The sequence below is a fragment of the Fusarium solani genome (assembly GCF_023522795.1).
Source record: "Fusarium solani strain SB1 chromosome Unknown bctg00000008, whole genome shotgun sequence".
Lineage (NCBI taxonomy): Eukaryota > Fungi > Ascomycota > Sordariomycetes > Hypocreales > Nectriaceae > Fusarium > Fusarium solani.
The window spans coordinates 1,653,051-1,670,935 of record NW_027072148.1 but is presented as its reverse complement, the minus strand read 5'-3'; the positions used below and the strand labels follow the sequence as shown (position 1 = coordinate 1,670,935).

General features: G+C 54.5%; 7 protein-coding genes across 7 annotated transcripts; 3 read left to right on the top strand and 4 right to left on the bottom strand.

Moving 5' to 3' along the window:
- Positions 1-967: 967 nt before the first annotated feature.
- On the top strand, positions 968-2,006 carry MRS44_012578 (uncharacterized protein; the record flags this gene model as incomplete). Its single annotated transcript, XM_046269431.2, has 2 exons — positions 968-1,305; positions 1,358-2,006. 2 exons carry the CDS (start codon positions 968-970, stop codon positions 2,004-2,006), a joined length of 987 nt encoding a protein of 328 aa, XP_046132971.2.
- Positions 2,007-2,105: 99 nt separating this feature from the next.
- MRS44_012577 (uncharacterized protein) lies at positions 2,106-2,687 on the bottom strand (the record flags this gene model as incomplete). The annotated part of the gene is made up of 3 exons (XM_046269432.2): positions 2,106-2,203; positions 2,256-2,330; positions 2,384-2,687. The coding sequence occupies 3 exons, from the start codon at positions 2,685-2,687 to the stop codon at positions 2,106-2,108; spliced, it is 477 nt and encodes a 158-aa protein (XP_046132972.1).
- A 619-nt stretch (positions 2,688-3,306) lies between these two features.
- MRS44_012576 (uncharacterized protein) lies at positions 3,307-4,008 on the bottom strand (the record flags this gene model as incomplete). The annotated part of the gene is made up of 3 exons (XM_046281121.1): positions 3,307-3,370; positions 3,418-3,776; positions 3,916-4,008. 3 exons carry the CDS (start codon positions 4,006-4,008, stop codon positions 3,307-3,309), a joined length of 516 nt encoding a protein of 171 aa, XP_046132973.1.
- Positions 4,009-6,076: 2,068 nt separating this feature from the next.
- On the top strand, positions 6,077-7,363 carry MRS44_012575 (uncharacterized protein; the record flags this gene model as incomplete). The annotated part of the gene is made up of 1 exon (XM_046269433.2): positions 6,077-7,363. One exon carries the CDS (start codon positions 6,077-6,079, stop codon positions 7,361-7,363), a length of 1,287 nt encoding a protein of 428 aa, XP_046132974.2.
- Positions 7,364-8,611: 1,248 nt separating this feature from the next.
- MRS44_012574 (uncharacterized protein) lies at positions 8,612-9,535 on the bottom strand (the record flags this gene model as incomplete). Its single annotated transcript, XM_046276108.2, has 1 exon — positions 8,612-9,535. One exon carries the CDS (start codon positions 9,533-9,535, stop codon positions 8,612-8,614), a length of 924 nt encoding a protein of 307 aa, XP_046132975.2.
- Positions 9,536-10,731: 1,196 nt separating this feature from the next.
- MRS44_012573 (uncharacterized protein) lies at positions 10,732-11,406 on the bottom strand (the record flags this gene model as incomplete). Its single annotated transcript, XM_046269434.2, has 2 exons — positions 10,732-10,902; positions 10,951-11,406. 2 exons carry the CDS (start codon positions 11,404-11,406, stop codon positions 10,732-10,734), a joined length of 627 nt encoding a protein of 208 aa, XP_046132976.2.
- Positions 11,407-12,253: 847 nt separating this feature from the next.
- On the top strand, positions 12,254-17,833 carry MRS44_012572 (uncharacterized protein; the record flags this gene model as incomplete). The annotated part of the gene is made up of 5 exons (XM_046270912.2): positions 12,254-12,359; positions 12,616-12,833; positions 13,294-13,719; positions 13,820-15,468; positions 15,526-17,833. 5 exons carry the CDS (start codon positions 12,254-12,256, stop codon positions 17,831-17,833), a joined length of 4,707 nt encoding a protein of 1,568 aa, XP_046132977.2.
- Between the last annotated feature and the right edge of the window lie 52 nt (positions 17,834-17,885).

The following is a 17,885-nucleotide window of genomic DNA, read 5'->3' as shown; positions in this document are numbered from 1 at the left end:
ATCATTTGCAGGCACCGGTGAATGTTCTTACCTAAGGCGACCTCCCTCGATCACAAGTCTGGGCCAAGGGGACAACAAAGAGAGTAACAGCAGTGATAGCGGGCAAACAGTTCACGCAGGAGAAGAAAGAGGCTCGGCGACCTCCCAATAGATCGGGGTTCCAAAAGTGCGTACCAGTTGACCAGTCGCCGTCTCTTCTCGGTTGAGTACCAAGATGGCACTGCTCTTACAGCCGTCCTGTCTAACTCGTTGCGATTCTCCAAGCACTTACGCGGTATTTGGAACGAAGACACTTCTGTAAATCCTTCACTGGTTCATTATCACTCGTCAATTGCCAGCGACAAACGAACAACCCGTATGGGTGTTCCAGCCAGCAGCTTGAGTGAGAATGGCAGCGCTGATTGGTCCAATTCGCAATGAGCGTCTGTTTTTGGAGTGTACCGTGATACACGTGATCCTAGCCTTAGTCAGCCAAGCGTTGCGCCACGTGTGGGGCGGCGGGATACCCACTAACTGTTGCTCCACCTTAAGGAGTGACGACGTCGACACAATGGTTCATGGAGCGATCAAAAGTTCAACAGCACCATTTTCGACATATTTGAGCAAAATAAAATCAGAAAAAAAGCAAAAATAGAGCAATGCGACGAGCGGGAATCGAACCCGCGGCTCAGGCATGGGAAGCCAGAATGTTACCACTACACCATCGACGCGTCGTTTGCGACGCAACCATGCCAATTTTGGAGGCGAAAGTCACAGACCCACATCATATACGACCCGCAGAAAGTGGAACGCCTACCGAGCCATGTGGGGTACCCTAGCTCTTAGGTAGGCTGCTGGTCAACCCCTCCACCAGTTCCGTTGGACACACCAAGCTTCACTCTGCCTCACCTTCTGCGACGTCACCCGCCATTATTATCACCAACCCTCCCGCCTTCCTCTCCGCCCCGCACCTCAAGAACCGCCCACTATGGCTAGCAAGGTCGACCGCATAGTAGCCCGGCTACAGGCCAAGATCGAAGAGGGCGACTACTACGAGGCTCAGCAGCAGACCCGTGTCGCCGCCTCCCGCTACATCAAGACGTCCAACTGGCCCGCCGCCATCGATATCCTCTCGAATGTGGCTCAGGCGTTGCTTCGCGCCGGCCAGGGCGGCAGCGGAGGCGATCTGTGCATCATGCTGGTCGATGTCTACAAGCAGGCGGAACTGAAGCCCGATGCTACTTCCAAGGGGAGACTGCTTACGTGCCTACGGCTGTTCGATGCCGAGGAGCCTACGAGGAAGAAGTTTGTCGGCGAGATTATTGCGTGAGTGCTACGGTATTCTGGATGATAACAAGTATGTCTGACGGACGAATAGGTGGTCAGCCAAGTTCGGCGAGTATCCCGCCGGAGACCCAGAACTTCATCACGTTGCCGGATCGCTCTACGCCGAGGAACATGAGACGTACGAGGCGGAGAAACATTTGATATTGGGTACCAAGGATTCGCCCGAGGTTCTGACAAAGATGGAGTATACGTGGTACAAGGAGGGCGAGCCTCACACGGCAGCCCTTTTCGCTGGTCGTGCCGTTCTCCCCTACCTCCTTATTGGCAACGTCCGCGCTGCCAACACTTGCTACCGTATCTTTACCAGCGCACTCTCCAGCGACAACCCGAATATCGGCGTCCAGGACGTGTCGAGCGCCGCCGGTGATATCCGCATCTTCCCCAGCATCCCTCTCCTCAACTTCCTGGGCTTCCTCCTTCTTGCCGTCCAACGGGGTGCGCCTGAGCTCTTCCGGGCGCTCGTGTCCAAGTACGCGACGCAGATCAACGAGGCCGGGACGTGGGGCGAGGCGCTCGAGATGGTTGGGGAGATGTACTTTGGTCTGGCTAAGCCCCGACAGAGCAACCCTCTAATGGATATGATGAGTGGCTTCTTTGGCGGAGCCGGCGGTCAGGAGCAGCCGAAGCGGAGACAGGTCACGCAACGGCCAGATGCTCCCGCTGCTGAGGGCCTGGACTAGATGAGGGTTGGTTTTCGTGGACGGTTTGTGTACCATAGAGTCTTTAGAGAAACATCCATAGACAGCAGGCGTTGCAAGGTCGGTGAAAAAAAGACTTGGTTATCCGCGTGGCTGTTCTTCGGGTTCAAACATCCAATTGTCTTCGGCGAGGGCCGCAACTTTTGCTCTCAAACTCGTCTTGACAGCTTCGAGGAGTTCTGCACGCGAGGTGAGCCACATGGTGTGACGATTGGGGGTGAGCTGGCGTACCTTCTGGTTGCTCTGGGACTGTATTTCGATTAATCTGATGATGCTTGACGGCTTCAGCCAGTCGCTGTCTCTCCTCTGCCGTCAGTGTTAGCCTCAATCATCAAATCTGTCGCAAGTAAATAGCATACTCTCAGTTTCCTGCCGGTGATCCAGCGGCACATCATCATCGTCCTCAAGCATCGGTGTCGGCGGGTCTCCAAGCTCAATCTCGCCGTGCTTGTCACGAACGACAATCTCAGAGGTGTCTGACAGGACGTCGACGTCGAGGTGCAGCGTCTCGGCCGACGTGGACGACGAGCCTGCGGTAGGTCGCCGGGTCAACTGGCTCTGGAACAGATTGCGACGGACTGATGCAGATGCAGAGGATGATGTGCCATTCCGCGTACGCGAAACGCCGTTGCCGTTTGTTGCTGCGCGTGAGCGGTCAGACATGACGTGTGAGTGAATATTATGCAGAATGTAGGACTTTTGTGTTTGTTATGTTGTCCAAGAGGTGATGTGTAGTCAGATGCGGGTTCTATGTGTGTTGACTTTGTGTGGGGATGCGCCGGGGTACGCTCTGCTCTAGTGAAGTTGGGTAACCGCCGAGTCCTCGAGTCGAAGCAAGTGCATTCAGACAATCTCTTGTTCATCTAGCATTCAATTGTCTTCCGATTCGGGCCTTTGATACTATGGAATGTCACTGTAGCCCATTCAACTCCATTCACCCAGCGTCAAACCTGACAGGCTGTCAGTTGTGCATAACGAACTCTAAACTCATGCTAATCCTGACAACGCTTATAAACCGAGCTCCTAAATCTGTAAATCGACGGTAGTCGATGAATTCCCAATAACTATAATCTCTTGGTCCAAAATCTTCGTGCCCAGATCATGACCGCCATCACCTATCCGTGATACCCGTCGTTGCAGCTCATTCTTCCACATTCATACTTTGAGAAACTGCTCTTATTCGTACACCGAGAGCCATCCTTAGGAATGTAGCTCAACCCATCAATGCGCCCTGACATCCACACGGCCCTCGTTCTTTCCATCTAATCTTGTCTGGCTGTGTTTACAGAGAAAGGTTGTACGAGTACTCGTCCTCCATGTTCTGGCTCACCCAAAGAACAACAGAGCTGCGAGGGGTTAGCAACATAGAAACCTCGACCAGAGTGAAACTTACCTGACGCCAACCAGAGCGTTGCTAACCACGTTCTCGATACCCATGCCCAGCGCAGGCATGGCAACGCTAGGAACGACAAACTTGAGAACAAAGACAGTGACACCACCAGCCATTCCACCAGCAAGAGCCGCGAAGCCTAGGAAGAGGACAACGCGAGCCTTCCAGGCGACACCGGATCCACTATAGCTGAAGGAGTCGGCGCTAAGGCGCTGCTTCTCGACCGAGTTGATGATGAGCATGCCCAGGCTGGAAAAGATAAAGGGCAGCCAGTCGACAAACTTGACATGGACGTCGGAGCCGTTCTTGGGCGACTTGGACCAGACGGCAGAGTCGAGCATGACGTAGAATGCGACGGAGAACTGGCAGGACGTGGTTAGCCTTGCGGTCCGGAACTCATGAAAGAGCGCAGCGGCGCGGGCGGGTATCGCGACGTGTAGGCCGAGGCTGATGAAAGTATCGCGGGCACAACACCCATTATGCTTCACGGGACCAACGTACAATAGCTCCGGCAGCGTAGACACCAGCGTTACGGGCCCAGACGCTGTTGAGCCACTCAGGCTTTCTGAACTTCCAGAGACGCTCCTCCTCCATATTGACGGCTAGGTGTTGATCGCGGGGGTCCGGATTGATCGGTGCAGGTTCCCGTAGGGGCCTCGAGGATTCACAGGTGGATTCGGGATGTAGGTCGTGTTCAGCCGATGATGCTTCGTTGGCGATGCTCGGAACTGGAGGCTGACAATGACGAGGCTCGCGCATGGGACCGGCCTTGCTGTAGCGCCGACAGAAGGTCACGTGCGCTGTCCGTCATGGGCATGGCCCGTGCACTCTTCAATGCTGCAGAGACACCAGGCGTGGTGAGGGCAACGTGGGGGCCTTGGGTCTCCTGCAAAACACAAATCATCAACAAAGCGGCTCACGCGGAGACACGAGAAGTCAAGGAGAGCCATGTCAGTTACCCCGCTGGCCGGTGCGAGGTCGATCGAACCGGACCCTGAAATGTGAGCTGGCACATGGATGGAGAATTGAGTGACCAGTGATATTTTTGACTTGACATGCGTCAGCAATCCCATCTTGTCGTTCACAGAGTCTATTTTGCACTCTAAGCTGGCTAAAAATACATTCACAGGTTGACTGATGAAAACCCTGCAGGTCGTTTTGTGACGTGCTTGATACCTCATGACAGGCATCTGCAGAAGGTTTCGGTTTATGCAGCCTCCGCTGTCAATAGCCGTTGCTGAATCTTGCTTGTGCGTTGCGTTGCGTCGTTACGTGCGCTCAACGGCTCTAGCTGCAACCTGCCGCGTCAACATGGAAAGCTACAGAAAGCCACGCCACTCCCGGACGTCTGGTTGTCGGGAACACATAGTGAGGGGAGCCAGGATCAGAAGGCAATTGTGGTTGTTGATCTCGACAAGTAAACCAGGCAACGGGTGTTGAGGGATAACTCTCATAGGTTGGTGTGTGTAAACCAAGACGCTCCTGTGGTTGCTTTCCCCAGCAACCAGGCGGGCTGCGCCGAAAGAAGCGGTGGAATAGGTGGGCTAAGCCAGCCACGAGGGCGGCTGAGAAGCGCTGAAGGTGCTGAGAGCTGACCACCACGACGGAACTTGGCGGCTGGCTGCTTTGGGGAGGTAGGGACGGCGCGATAATTCGTAGCCCTGTCCGTAGGCGCTGTAAATCAGGCGGATTCGCAACAGAACAGAGCGCGGATGGCGTTGCTGCGAAGGTGGCACCCCTGAACCTCACAGGTTCGCGCATTGGATTTACGCGGAGTTCAATGAGAGCTGACGAATAAAACCCCCAGATGATCAATCGATCTAGGCCCGTTCAAGCAGTGGCCGCTGCTCTTTCAGTTGCGCTACTCCCCTTTGATGCTCGCGTCCTCCTCCCACTCAAACGCTCGGCCCAGAATTGGACAGGCATCTGGAAGGGAAGGAGGAAGGAAGAAAGGTACAGCCCCAATCCTAGTCCCTGGCCTGCCTATGTCGTGCGACCCCGTTTCCTTCTCGCTTCTGCTCCTCCATCCATCCATTCATCCCCATCCCATCACTTCATCTCAATCTTTTCTCGGTCAAACAATGCTAACGCGGCCTTGGTAGAGGCGTCTCACCCATTCGCTTGGTTACGCATACCCATTCGCCAGCCCACATACATTCTTTTTTGTCTCTCTTCATCTTTTCTTGTATTCTTTCTCGGCCTGTTGGAAACCACTTTCACGGCCCCTCGATCCGCTAATTTGCCCACCTCTCGCTTCTCATCTCCCTCATTCTCGTGGCCCCCCTGCCAGGGTTATTGACGCGATTCATCCCTCATCCCACATACCCGACGACACGTCCAGCACGCCGTCGCCCTCTTCTTGGGTCCGAAAGGGAAGATAATACGTCGTTGTCTCGCATAGCCCTGTCTGCTTCACAGCGGCACGTCGAATCGTAACCCACCTTGACTTCGATATCCCTCCAGCATTCCTCAGCGCCTCGGCCATACGCAACTTGACTCGGTCGCCCTTTCGAGTCTCGAGGGACTGCTTCTCGTATCCTCAGCGCGAATCGACTGGACATCCAGCGCCGACTCAAACACTCAACAGCATTCAACTCTCGACACCTCATATTTCATTCTTTCCAATACTCGCCTAAGAAGACATCCCACGTAGCAGCCCACTATGCGGCCTGCCAACTATCTGCCCAGGCCAGAGCTCTTGCTCTCGGCCTTCACTTCGGTCTCGATTTTCGGCGCCATCGTAATGGCTCAGGACGACAAGGATAAGGAAAGCGCTGCTGGCGCTTCCGGTGCCGCCGCCGCTCCCGCAGCTACCAACACGAACGACGACAATAAGGACGCCGACAAGAATAGCGAAGCCAGCAAGCCCAGCGCGACCGCCGCCGAATCCGCCAAAGAATCGAATACTGACAACAAGTCTCAAGACAACAAGTCTGAGGAAAACGCGCAGTCAACGACCGAAGAGAAGGAGCCTGCGAGCACTAAAGAGGAATCAAAGCCTACAGCAACACAGGACAAGAAGGCTTCAACTACCGAAGACAAAGAGGAACCTTCATCCACCGTGGAGGAGGAGCCTACATCCACTGAGGACGACCCGACAAGCACAATCCAGTCCAAGATCACATCGATCAAGTCCATTTCGGATGCAGTTGAGACGGGATTGCCAACTTTGACAAAGCTCAAGCCCATCCCTACCTACCCGGCTGCGACCGTTCCGCCAACCAAGAACGCGCCTTTCATGCAGCACTCGAGCGCTCCTGATGGAACTGTTTTCATTGCTGTAGGCGCGATTCTTGGAGCCCTCGGCGCTGCCATTCTCCTCTGGCGACTCATTGTGGGCATTCTTCTTCACCGATCTGTTGAGCGAGCTGCCAAGGCCCAGCACGATGCCAACGCAAAGCAAGGTTTTCCCGCTCCGCCAGCGCCATTCTACAAGTACACCGATACTGGTTCCACCATGTCTCTCTCAGCTGGCCGGGGTGTCCGACGTACCACCCGCGGGCCCGTCCTCTCGTCAACCCCCAGCGCGTCTAACCTGTTCTTCTCGCCCACGGCTGCTGCAACTGGCAATGGCGGCGCTGGAAACCGTGGCTCAGCCTTCCTGCCTTCGGGCTTCTATGCGGCAGGCACCAGTTCTCCTGGTGGAAGCCATGAGCACTCCATTAGCTTGACCAACCTGCGTCCCGACTCCCATGGCCAGTTTGGAAACCCTTCACGCCACACCCTGAACCCCACTCCTCCCGAATCACCAGCTGTCAACCCCCGGAGAGACATCAGCAACTCGTCTTTGAACCTGAACCGGCCGCCAAGCCAGCGCGCCCCCAGCGCATTCCTCGACGACCTCCTAGCCGACGACCCCTCAAGCCTACCACCTCCACAGATGCCTGCTTCCAGTGGAAGGCATTCGTCATACGGCAGTGGCTCACCTGGCGGCATGAATCGGTTCTAGGTTGACATGACACAGCGTATTCGATAATTTAGAAAAGCGTACATGCGAGCGACTGTTCACACACCATCGCTCTCGGTCACCAAAACACAGGTGTTACAGGAGGGCCTTCCTCGATCCATTTTCAGCGGCGTCAGGGTGTTGGCATTTTCAAAGGGGCACCACTTGGAGATAACTTTCTTGGTTCATTCAGGCACATTGGTGTAATATCTCACTTTTTTTACCTACTTTTCTAATGTGCTCGGCATGGTCACGAGCGGGGGATTCTTGTTTCTGTGTAAGAGTTGGACATGGGCATGGAGACACGACAGGAGTTTCTAGTACGATGACGCCCATTATGTTGCACAGCCAAGCCGAGACGGCCAATGTTTAGGACAGCGCAGAAATCCCGAGGAGTTTGGATTCATCCTAGCTCACCGAAAGGTTTGGTCTCTTCCCAGAAGCTTTCTGGTTCTTGTTAGTACATAGCATTTGTTCAATACGAGGTATTCACAACGATCCACGATGCTATGATGACGGTTCATGTTTAAGTTTATGATAGTCTATACGGCTGTGTGACAAGTAAACCAGTTCCATGGTTCCGGAATGGCCATGATACACTAAGAATTTTACATCGTAGCGAGTTACAACTACACAAGAGCGGTTATGACCCAATGTGTGGTTATAACTAGAGAAGATGAGTTATAACTGGGCAATACGGGTTATGAGTATGTAAAGAAGAGTTATAACCGTAGAACTTGAGTTATAACTATGCAAAGAGGAGTTGTAACCGTAGAAGGTGGGTTATAACTGGGTAGGTAAGTCGATATGCATAGGAGTTGTTAGCCTACACAAGGGGTAATAGGCTGCCCGGAATGCTACCATGCTTTGCTATCAGTTATCACGATACCATCAATCTCCTTCAGAGGTAGCAATACAATGTCAAGTATTAATATAGTGCTCAAGTAAGTCAAGGCAAATATCGGCCTTCTCCCGTGGATAATCATACAAGCCGTTCCCTATCCGATTTCTTTTCCAGCTCCTGCCCAACGCCGTATCCAGAAAATCACTGTAAACCATCCCGTGTTTCGCAGCCATCTTTAAAAACCATGATCCATTCCTCATTACGCCACCCAGCCAGCCTGGCTTTGGCCAACCAACCTTCCCCCGAGTCCCGTCCTTGATGTTAGGACACGATATTAAAAAAAGATTCCGTAGGCATTGCCCTCACAGCCGTGTCAAGCTGTCAAAGTGCCCCGTCTCCCCTAGGCATCATTGTTGTGTTTCGTGTGTGTGGGTAGAATCTGCGTCTCCGTTCTCTTTGACGCTTTCAGGTACTTTGATGCTTTCAGGTACCGAGCCAGCTGTCCTCCGCTGGGCAATTCTCCTGTTCTCCTCCTCCTGCTGCCTCTCAAGGTCCTCGATCTCCTTGACCGTCTGCTTACTCGACTCAACATCCTGCTCAGCCTCGGCGAGCAGCAGCCTCACCCTCTCAATCCTATTCATGGCCCCCTCCAGCTTGTCCAGCCTCCTCCGCTTCTCCATGTCTCGTCTCTCCAGCTCGTCTACCCGCTGCTCCAGCTTGGCACGTGCCCGTCGCTCCTCGGCGACCATCTCGTTGGCCTGCTCGAACAGGGCGGCGCTCAGCTCCTCCACCTCCTGGCTCGTGGCGGCGACCTTAGTCTCGGCCTCCTTGCGCAAATTCTGCTCTCGGCTCAGCGCCTCCAGCAGATCCTCAGCGGATGGGGAAGTTGGAGGTTGTAGCTGGGGGTGCGACCCGCTACTAGCAGATCGCTGGTTGGGCGGGCGAGAGGGATTTGTCTCGATACTGCCAAGGTCGGGATGTGATTTTCGCGGGGATAGGAGAGCAGAGAGGCGACTTGTGCCGCTCTGGAGGAAGGACATGCGAGTATTCGTGGGTGTGGCGGGAAGTTGTTTTTGTGTCGGGGACGAGGCCAGTTGGGAGCGGAGTCTCGTAAGCTCATCCTCGTAGTCTGCCCACCGGTCGACGGCGGCCGAGGCCTTTTCGTTGAGCAGGCGGACCTGGTTCTCGAGGTCGACGATGCGAGCCTGGGCCTCGAGGAGCTGGACCTGGGTGTGATCGAGGGGAAGAGCGTAGCCACAGCCGGGGCAGCATGGGGAGTCGTCGGAAGCGATGGGCGGTGCCGCCATGGTCATGACCATTGTTGAGGACATGGCTGGCGCATGTAAAAGGCTGTGTATATCGTGGTATTGGTCGTAGTATTCGTAGATCGGGGTATTATATCGTGAGCACGTATAGGTAGTGTAGTGCCGTGGTACAGATTGCTGATCGCAAAGACTCCCCGTCAGTGAGGGCGGGAAATGTCGAGGGAGTAATATAAGTCGGGCAAGACAGGTTCCGTGCCCGAGTGGCCCGTCCACAGCCTGTCCCTATTTTTGGGGGTTCCCCTGTCTGCGTGTTCAGTGGCTTTGAGCGCCCCCCAGACACGCGATAGCCTGGGCGGCTGAGCTGCAGCTTCAGTGGCGCGTGCCTGTCACTAACAGCCTAGCACAGCTTAGCACGTTGCTGATCAGGGTCCCCGATGTGGCAGGGGATGACCTATTGAAACAAATGGCGTTTCTTTGAGATGGAATCTTGAGTGGCAGGGCATTTCAAGTGGATAGACACGGTGTCATGGGCAATTAATTCAATTGATTGACTGATTCTCATTCATTCAAAATCAACAATATTTCAAAGTCACTTTCAACCGCCACAAGCCGGATTGCGCCGCCGCCCTAGAATCGCTCACTAGAAGCCGGAATCCAACGGTAGGCCGATACGAAAATCATCACCTGCCACTAGGGCCAATCACGCCTCAGTCGCCAGACTTTACGAGCACGCGAGGAATGGGACGTTGAATCTAGATCAAGTGCGGTAATTGATGGGTCACATGCGGTAATTCAACGTTTATTCTTCTTTGTTCTATCCATCTCTAATTAGCTTGTTTGGCTTTGACGCACATTGGCGCATCTTGCAGTTGAGACCAACATCCAATGGTTCTACATGGCATGTAGGGCATCCAATATCACAGACTCCTCGAGGGCTCTATGGCCCAGATCTGACAGTTTCAGGGGCATGAATCCCGAGCATCGGCCAGATCGTAAACGTTGACCCGGTCTTGGTTGCTCTGCCAAAAGCTTTACGCCACGGGATGACGGGCGAGTCAATCCACAGAACTTGGTCGCCATCAGGCAGTTTTTTCACCGCCCTCTCTTGCGTTCAATGACCCCTTCCCGATTTTCCCCTGACGTCCAAGGGGAAAAAAAGGCTGTGAAGCATCTCGGGCAAATTATTCTGAGACAAGCCCCTTCGTGTTGCGCTTGTTACATTCCAGTGACTTCAGGGCTGGCACTGTGACAAGGCGGCAAGCTCAGCTGGGCTTTGCGACCTTTCGGGGCTCGGTTATGCCCGTTTCAGGATCTTGATACTCTTTCCAGCTCAAGGGAACCATGTCGTTGCCCGCCTCACTCATTGCCATGACTACACCAAGTTCGTTGGAAGCTGTCGAGAGATAGTAGTTTGCTTGGTCACCGAGGGAAATCTAACACTGATTAGCCAGAACTCAACTTCAAGCCGACAAGAAACTCACCACTTGGGCTCGGACAATATCGCCCGGCTTAAAAGATTCATAAATCTTAACCTTGTCCTTCTCCGTTGCCCTCACATCCTGCACTCGAATAACGCCCTGCCACTCAGTCTCGAGCACCGTGTCGCCGACCTGCTGGATAACCACGATGGCCTGCTTAGGCATAAGTCGCAGAACACGGGCAAGTACAATGTTGTCGACATCGGGAAGGACCTCGCGCTTACGGCCGTGGCGGGACACGGAGACGGTCGCAAGCTCTTCGGTGGTCGGGGCGGTGATCTTGTTCAGTCGCTTGGCAGGACCGGCTGCCTTGGCCGGTTGTGTGACGGTGACCTTGCCGAGCAAAGATGAGACGACATTGCCTTCGTATACGTGGGTGCCAGGGCCTGGCGCAAACTTGGTGACCGGGCCTAGGACTTTGCCTGGCATAGCAATCGGGGGGACTTCGTCGAGGGCCATTGCGACCAATGTGTTGCTGCTTAGCTGAGCTTTGCAGTACGAATGCGAATGCAGCTCGGACTCCGTATCGGACGACTGCTTTGCTTATTGAGCCAGGTAGCGGCGGGGGTCGTCGTCAGCTTTTGATGCGCGCGCACCGATCGATTCTGCGGATTTGATGACGGGCCTTGAACTCAGCCTTGCAGCTTGAGAAGTTCTTTGCGGACCATCGGTGCGGCGGGAAAATGTGGGGCCGGGATGTGGAGGTCGTTCGCATCACGTGAGACCGGCGACCGGTGCTTAATTCCTGCCGACTAACTCCGTCGATTAGATTTCTCATCCTGCCGATTCGGAGCCGAGCATCAGACGCAGACGCGCCAAACCCATTTCTTCTCCCATTGATCGCCTGCATCCTGGCCTAGGCTCTCCCCTCGCGTGCGGGCCGGAGCTTGTGGTTGGGTGTCGGAGGCTTTTCGTCATGGAGTTTACTGAGAGTTACCTCGTGTTGAAGTCACCGGACTCGCATTGACGCGGTGAGAGAGTTGCCTACTCCGTACAATGTTGAATCACCACTCAATCTCAGCTTGGCGCTGCCGAGACTGGGTTGGTAATGCAGATGTCTTGTCTGGGCCCCAGAAGCAAGCCATGGCCTCGGTACCATTCAGTTCGAACCAGGCCCGCCGCTCTCAGCCCTGTTCGAGGTCTGCCTACCAAGCGGATTGGAAGCGATGAGACGATTCACACTCCCCGACGAGCCGACATATCCTGAATGGCTAAGGCCTTGGTGACGATAGCAGATCCCCCGCATGAGGGACAGGCAACAGCTCTTCGTCCTGCCTGTTTCTGCGATACAACCGCATCCTTTAACATGACCAAGCATGACACCCTCATTCCCATGTGGCCTGCTAACACGGGCAACCAGGATGTCCCGGCCCTGGTAGCTTCGCGGGAGAGCTCCACACAGCCCTCGACCGGTTCTGGCTAATGAGGAGGCTGCAAGTCCATTTTTTTCGTTTTCGCAAACCGCAAATTTGCTTGACCTTTTGCAAGCTGTGTTGTACGCGGATAGCAGTTTGGGACAAGGATGTCGTCCGAAAGCCGAGATGGTGGTGCTGGTGGTTGTTTTGTCTGGCATGAGGCCCTGATGATGACCTTTGCTCGTCTCCTCTGTCTCTTCTCTCTTTCTCCTCCTTTGTTCATTTCTCTGATCTATTGCTCTCTCCTGAATAGTTTCTGGAGTTCCAGACCTCAAAACTCACCATCCCAGTCGCTATCCCACCTTCAACTTATCCATCCGTCATCGACCTCCTCCACATCCCGACTCTCCCAACCCCGGCCCTTTGGACTTTATCTCCGCGTCCAATGGCGTCGGAATCAGGCCTCTTCGCCAATTGCCGTATCCCGACTTTGTTGAGCCCGCTCTCGTCCCTCAGGTCGCAGTCCGCTTTGTAATCCATCTCGGAATTCGCTTCCATCGCACTTTGACCAGCGGATTGTTGCATCCGCCTCGTTTCTACCCACACCCACACACGCCCCCCCTTTTGACGACTTGACATTTCGACTATACTTCTTCTAATCCCCTGGTCGTTGACTTCTCTTGTTCCTCCATATCCTTCTTCCTGTCCTCGACTTTCTCTCTCCCACTTATTCCTTGGCATATCCACAGAGCCAGTTGGACCACTCTCTTATCCTCATGCCCCTTGTCTGTCGCTAATACCATATGACGACTAAGTCTGCGGCTTGGATAATAACTTCTTCCTGAATCGACCCACATCTATCGTTCATGGCCCATTCCTTCAAGTGTCTAAGTGACGGGATATAAGTGACTCTTCTCGATTGGAAGAGCTGCTCTGCGGGCAGTGTCGTGCTTGGGGAGTAACAGTTCACCTTTGATCTGTTCACGCATAGTCGTCATCAGTCTCGTGTTGCGTGGATATGGCAGACCCCCTGGACAAGGAGCTCAAAGCACCTGATGCTGAAGCTGCCGCTCTTGAACCCACGAAACTTGACCCGACCGGCGACTCTGACGAGGATCGCATCGGCAAGAATGAAGAGAGGGATATTGATGAAGAAAAGCGAATCGATGATTCCAGCAAGGATGAGTCAAGAGGCCCTGAACTTCGGGAGGTTAGAACCGCTGCTTCTGCAGCAACAACAGCTACACGCGCAACAACACAACCTGGACCCCCCGAGAAGAAACCATGGCACAAGAACTTGAATCCCCTTCGATGGGGCTCATTACCTCCCGTGCCCCCAGAGCGAATGGCAAGCAGAGAATACCAGGCCGGTTTTTTCAGCATGTTGACCTTTCAATGGATGGCACCTTTGATGACGGTAAGTTTTTTACTTTGGCAATGTCGCATCGTGATCAGCCGCTAAGCACAGAGTTCGGGGCGGCCCGTCTGATACGATCTGAAAAGCTGACTTGAGACAGGCCGGATATCGACGTCCCCTTGAGGAAAACGACATTTGGACGGTCAATCCAGACCGAGCCGTTGAGCCTCTGACGCTGAAGATGAAGGAGTCGTTCCAGAAGAGGGTTGAGAGGGGTGACAAGAACCCTCTGTTCTGGGCCATGCACGAGACGTTCAAGATTGAGTTTTGGATCGGCGGCATCTGTGCGCTCTATACCAGCATTATCCAGGTCATCAGTCCCTTTACGCTCCGGTATCTCATTCAGTTCGCGGCCGATGCGTATGAAGCGAACAAGACTGGCGGACCTCCTCCTCATATTGGCAAAGGTATCGGTTTGGCTATTGGCATCACGCTCATGCAAGTCACTCAGAGTCTGGGAACCAACCACTACATCTACAGGGGTATGACGGTCGGCGGCCAGGCGCGAGGTGTCTTGATCGGACTCATCTATGAGAAGTCAATGGTCATTTCCGGACGAGCCAAGGCTGGCGGTGCTCTTCAGGGTGACGCTCCAGGGGCAAAGAACGAGGAGAAGGGACAGGATGAGAAGAAGCCCAAGAAGGCTAAGAAGGGGAAGCCAGACGCTTCTGATGGCACCGGCTGGGGCAATGGTCGCATCACTGCCTTACAGAGTGTCGATACTTATCGAATCGACCAGGCCTGTGCTCTGTTCCACATGACATGGACTTCGCCCGTCCTGTGTCTCGTCACCCTCGCCCTTCTCCTTGTCAACATCACCTACAGCGCCCTGGCTGGTTTTGGTCTGCTCGTCATTGGAATGCCCTTCCTTACTAAGGCGATTCGAAGTCTCTTCCACCGTCGACGGGCCATCAACAAGATCACGGATCAGCGTGTGTCGCTCACTCAGGAGATCTTGCAGTCAGTCCGCTTCGTCAAGTACTTTGGCTGGGAAAAGGCCTTCCTTCAACGCCTCGGCGAGTTCAGGAACAAGGAGATCTACGCGATCCAGATTCTTCTCGCGATTCGAAATGCTCTCAACGCCGTGAGCATGTCTCTGCCCATCTTCGCCTCCATGCTGTCCTTCATAACGTACTCTCTAACCCATCACGGACTTTCGCCCGCCGAGGTTTTCAGCAGTTTGGCCTTGTTCAACTCTCTGCGAATCCCTCTCAACTTGCTGCCCCTCGTTCTTGGTCAGGTCGTCGATGCTTGGGGATCCGTGCAACGTATCCAGGAGTTTTTGCTTCAAGAGGAGATGCTCGAGGACATGACGGTTGACACGACTGGCGACGATGCGATCCGACTGGAAGGAGCATCATTTACCTGGGAAAAGACTCACTCGAATGAATCAGAGGAGGGCAAGAAGGACAAGAAGGGCGCCAACGCCAAGACTCCTCAGGTAGACTCTTCAGGCGACGACACGGCCAGCACATTGGTGGAGGAGCGAGAGCCCTTCAAGCTGCACGACCTCAACTTTGAGGTGAAGCGAAACGAACTCATTGCAGTCATTGGATCGGTTGGTAGCGGCAAGAGTTCGCTGCTCTCTGCCCTTGCTGGAGACATGCGAAAGACGGAGGGTAATGTGACCTTTGGCGCCTCAAGAGCCTTTTGCCCTCAGTATGCCTGGATTCAGAACACGACACTTCAGAACAATATTGTGTTTGGAAAGCCCCTGGATAAGGATTGGTATAATGAGGTTGTTCGAGCGTAAGTCTTAACCGCCAAGCCACCCTACTGTGTCCATATACTGACCCTCAACGATAGTTGTGCCCTCCAGGCCGATCTGGACATGCTCCCTAACGGAGATCAGACCGAGATTGGCGAGCGTGGTATCACCATTTCCGGAGGCCAGAAGCAGCGTCTCAACATCGCCCGAGCCATCTACTTTGACGCCGATATTGTACTCATGGATGATCCCCTAAGCGCCGTCGACGCCCACGTCGGCCGCCACATCTTTGACAACGCCATCCTCGGTCTACTCAAGGACAAGTGCCGTATCCTCGCCACTCACCAGCTCTGGGTGCTTAGCCGCTGTGACCGCATCATCTGGATGGAAAACGGCAAGATCCAAGCCGTCGATACGTTTGAAAAGCTCATGAAGGAGCACCGCGGGTTCCAGGCCCTCATGGAGACGACCGCCATCGAGGAGAAGCGCGAGGAGGCCAAGAAGCCCGATCAGGAGGAGCCTACTGAGGACGAGAAAAAGAGCAAGAAGAAGAAGGGCGGTGCGCTCATGACCCAGGAGGAAAAGGCCACCTCGAGTGTGCCTTGGTCCGTCTACGGTGCATACGTCAAGGCTTCAGGCACCTTTTTCAACGCTCCCCTTGTCGTCTTCCTGCTCATCCTCTCCCAGGGTGCCAACATCATGACTAGTCTGTGGCTGTCATACTGGACTTCTGATAAGTACGATCTCTCGACGGGTGTGTACATCGCCATCTATGCCGCCCTTGGTGTCGCGCAGGCTCTCCTCATGTTCGCCTTCTCTGTTGTGTTGTCGATTCTAGGCACAAAGTCTAGTAAGGTGATGCTCAGGATCGCCGTGACGCGAGTTCTGCGTGCTCCCATGTCATTCTTCGACACGACGCCCCTCGGCCGCATCACCAACCGCTTCTCGCGTGACGTGGATGTCATGGACAACAACCTTTCAGACGCCATCCGCATGTTCTTCCTCACCATGGGCATGATCACGTCCGTCTTCATCCTCATCATCGCCTTCTACTACTACTTTGTCATCGCCCTTGTGCCGCTCTACACCGCGTTCGTCCTGGCTGCCGTCTACTACCGTGCCTCGGCCCGTGAGGTGAAGCGATACGAGTCTGTCCTGAGATCTCACGTTTTTGCCAAGTTCGGCGAGGGTCTCACTGGCGTTGCTTCCATCAGGGCCTATGGGCTTCAGGATCGCTTCATCCGAGAGCTAAGACAGTCCATCGACGATATGAACGGTGCCTACTACATCACCTTTGCCAACCAGCGATGGCTCTCAATCCGCATTGATCTCATCGGTACTCTCTTGGTCTTTGTTACTGCCATCCTCGTCGTCACATCGCGATTCTCTATCAACCCTTCCACCGGCGGTCTTGTCCTCAGTTACATCCTATCCATCGTCGGCATGATGCAGTTCTCTGTCCGCCAGCTCGCCGAGGTCGAGAACGCTATGAATGCCGTGGAGCGTCTCTACTACTACGGCACCGAGCTCGAGGAGGAGGCTCCTCTCCACACGGTCGAAGTCCGCAAGTCGTGGCCCGAAAAGGGTGAGATCATCTTTGACAATGTCGAGATGCGATACCGCGCCGGTCTCCCGCTCGTGCTCTCGGGACTGTCCATGCATGTCCAGGGCGGTGAGCGTATTGGTATCGTCGGCCGTACTGGTGCCGGTAAGAGTTCCATCATGAGCACCCTCTTCCGACTCGTCGAGATCTCGGGTGGTAAGATCACCATTGATGGCCTCGACATCTCTACAATCGGTCTCCACGACCTACGCTCTCGACTCGCCATCATCCCACAGGATCCAACTCTCTTCCGTGGAACAGTCCGTAGCAACCTCGACCCCTTCCATGAACACACCGACCTCGAACTCTGGTCTGCTCTCCGTCAAGCCGATCTCGTCTCCGCCGACGCTGCATCCCCCGAGGAAGCTCGACGCAACCACGATCCCTCACGCATCCACCTCGACACGACAGTCGAAGAGGATGGTCTCAACTTCTCGCTCGGACAGCGCCAGCTTATGGCTCTCGCCCGTGCTCTCGTCCGTGGTGCCCAGATCATCGTGTGTGACGAAGCAACATCCTCGGTCGACATGGAGACGGACGACAAGATCCAAGCCACCATGGCGACAGGTTTCCACGGCAAGACACTACTCTGCATCGCCCATCGCCTGCGCACCATCATCGGCTACGACCGCATCTGCGTCATGGATGCCGGCCGCATCGCCGAGCTGGACACGCCGCTAGCCTTGTGGAAGAAGGGGGGCATCTTCCGCGGGATGTGTGACCGGAGCGGTATCCGGGTAGAGGACATTCACGGCGCAAGGGAGGAGTTGGGAGGATTGGTGGGAGAGAGGAGTGGGCAGTAGTTTAGTGATATATATACATACAAGTGCGTATTAAAAGTTGGTGATGAGCATA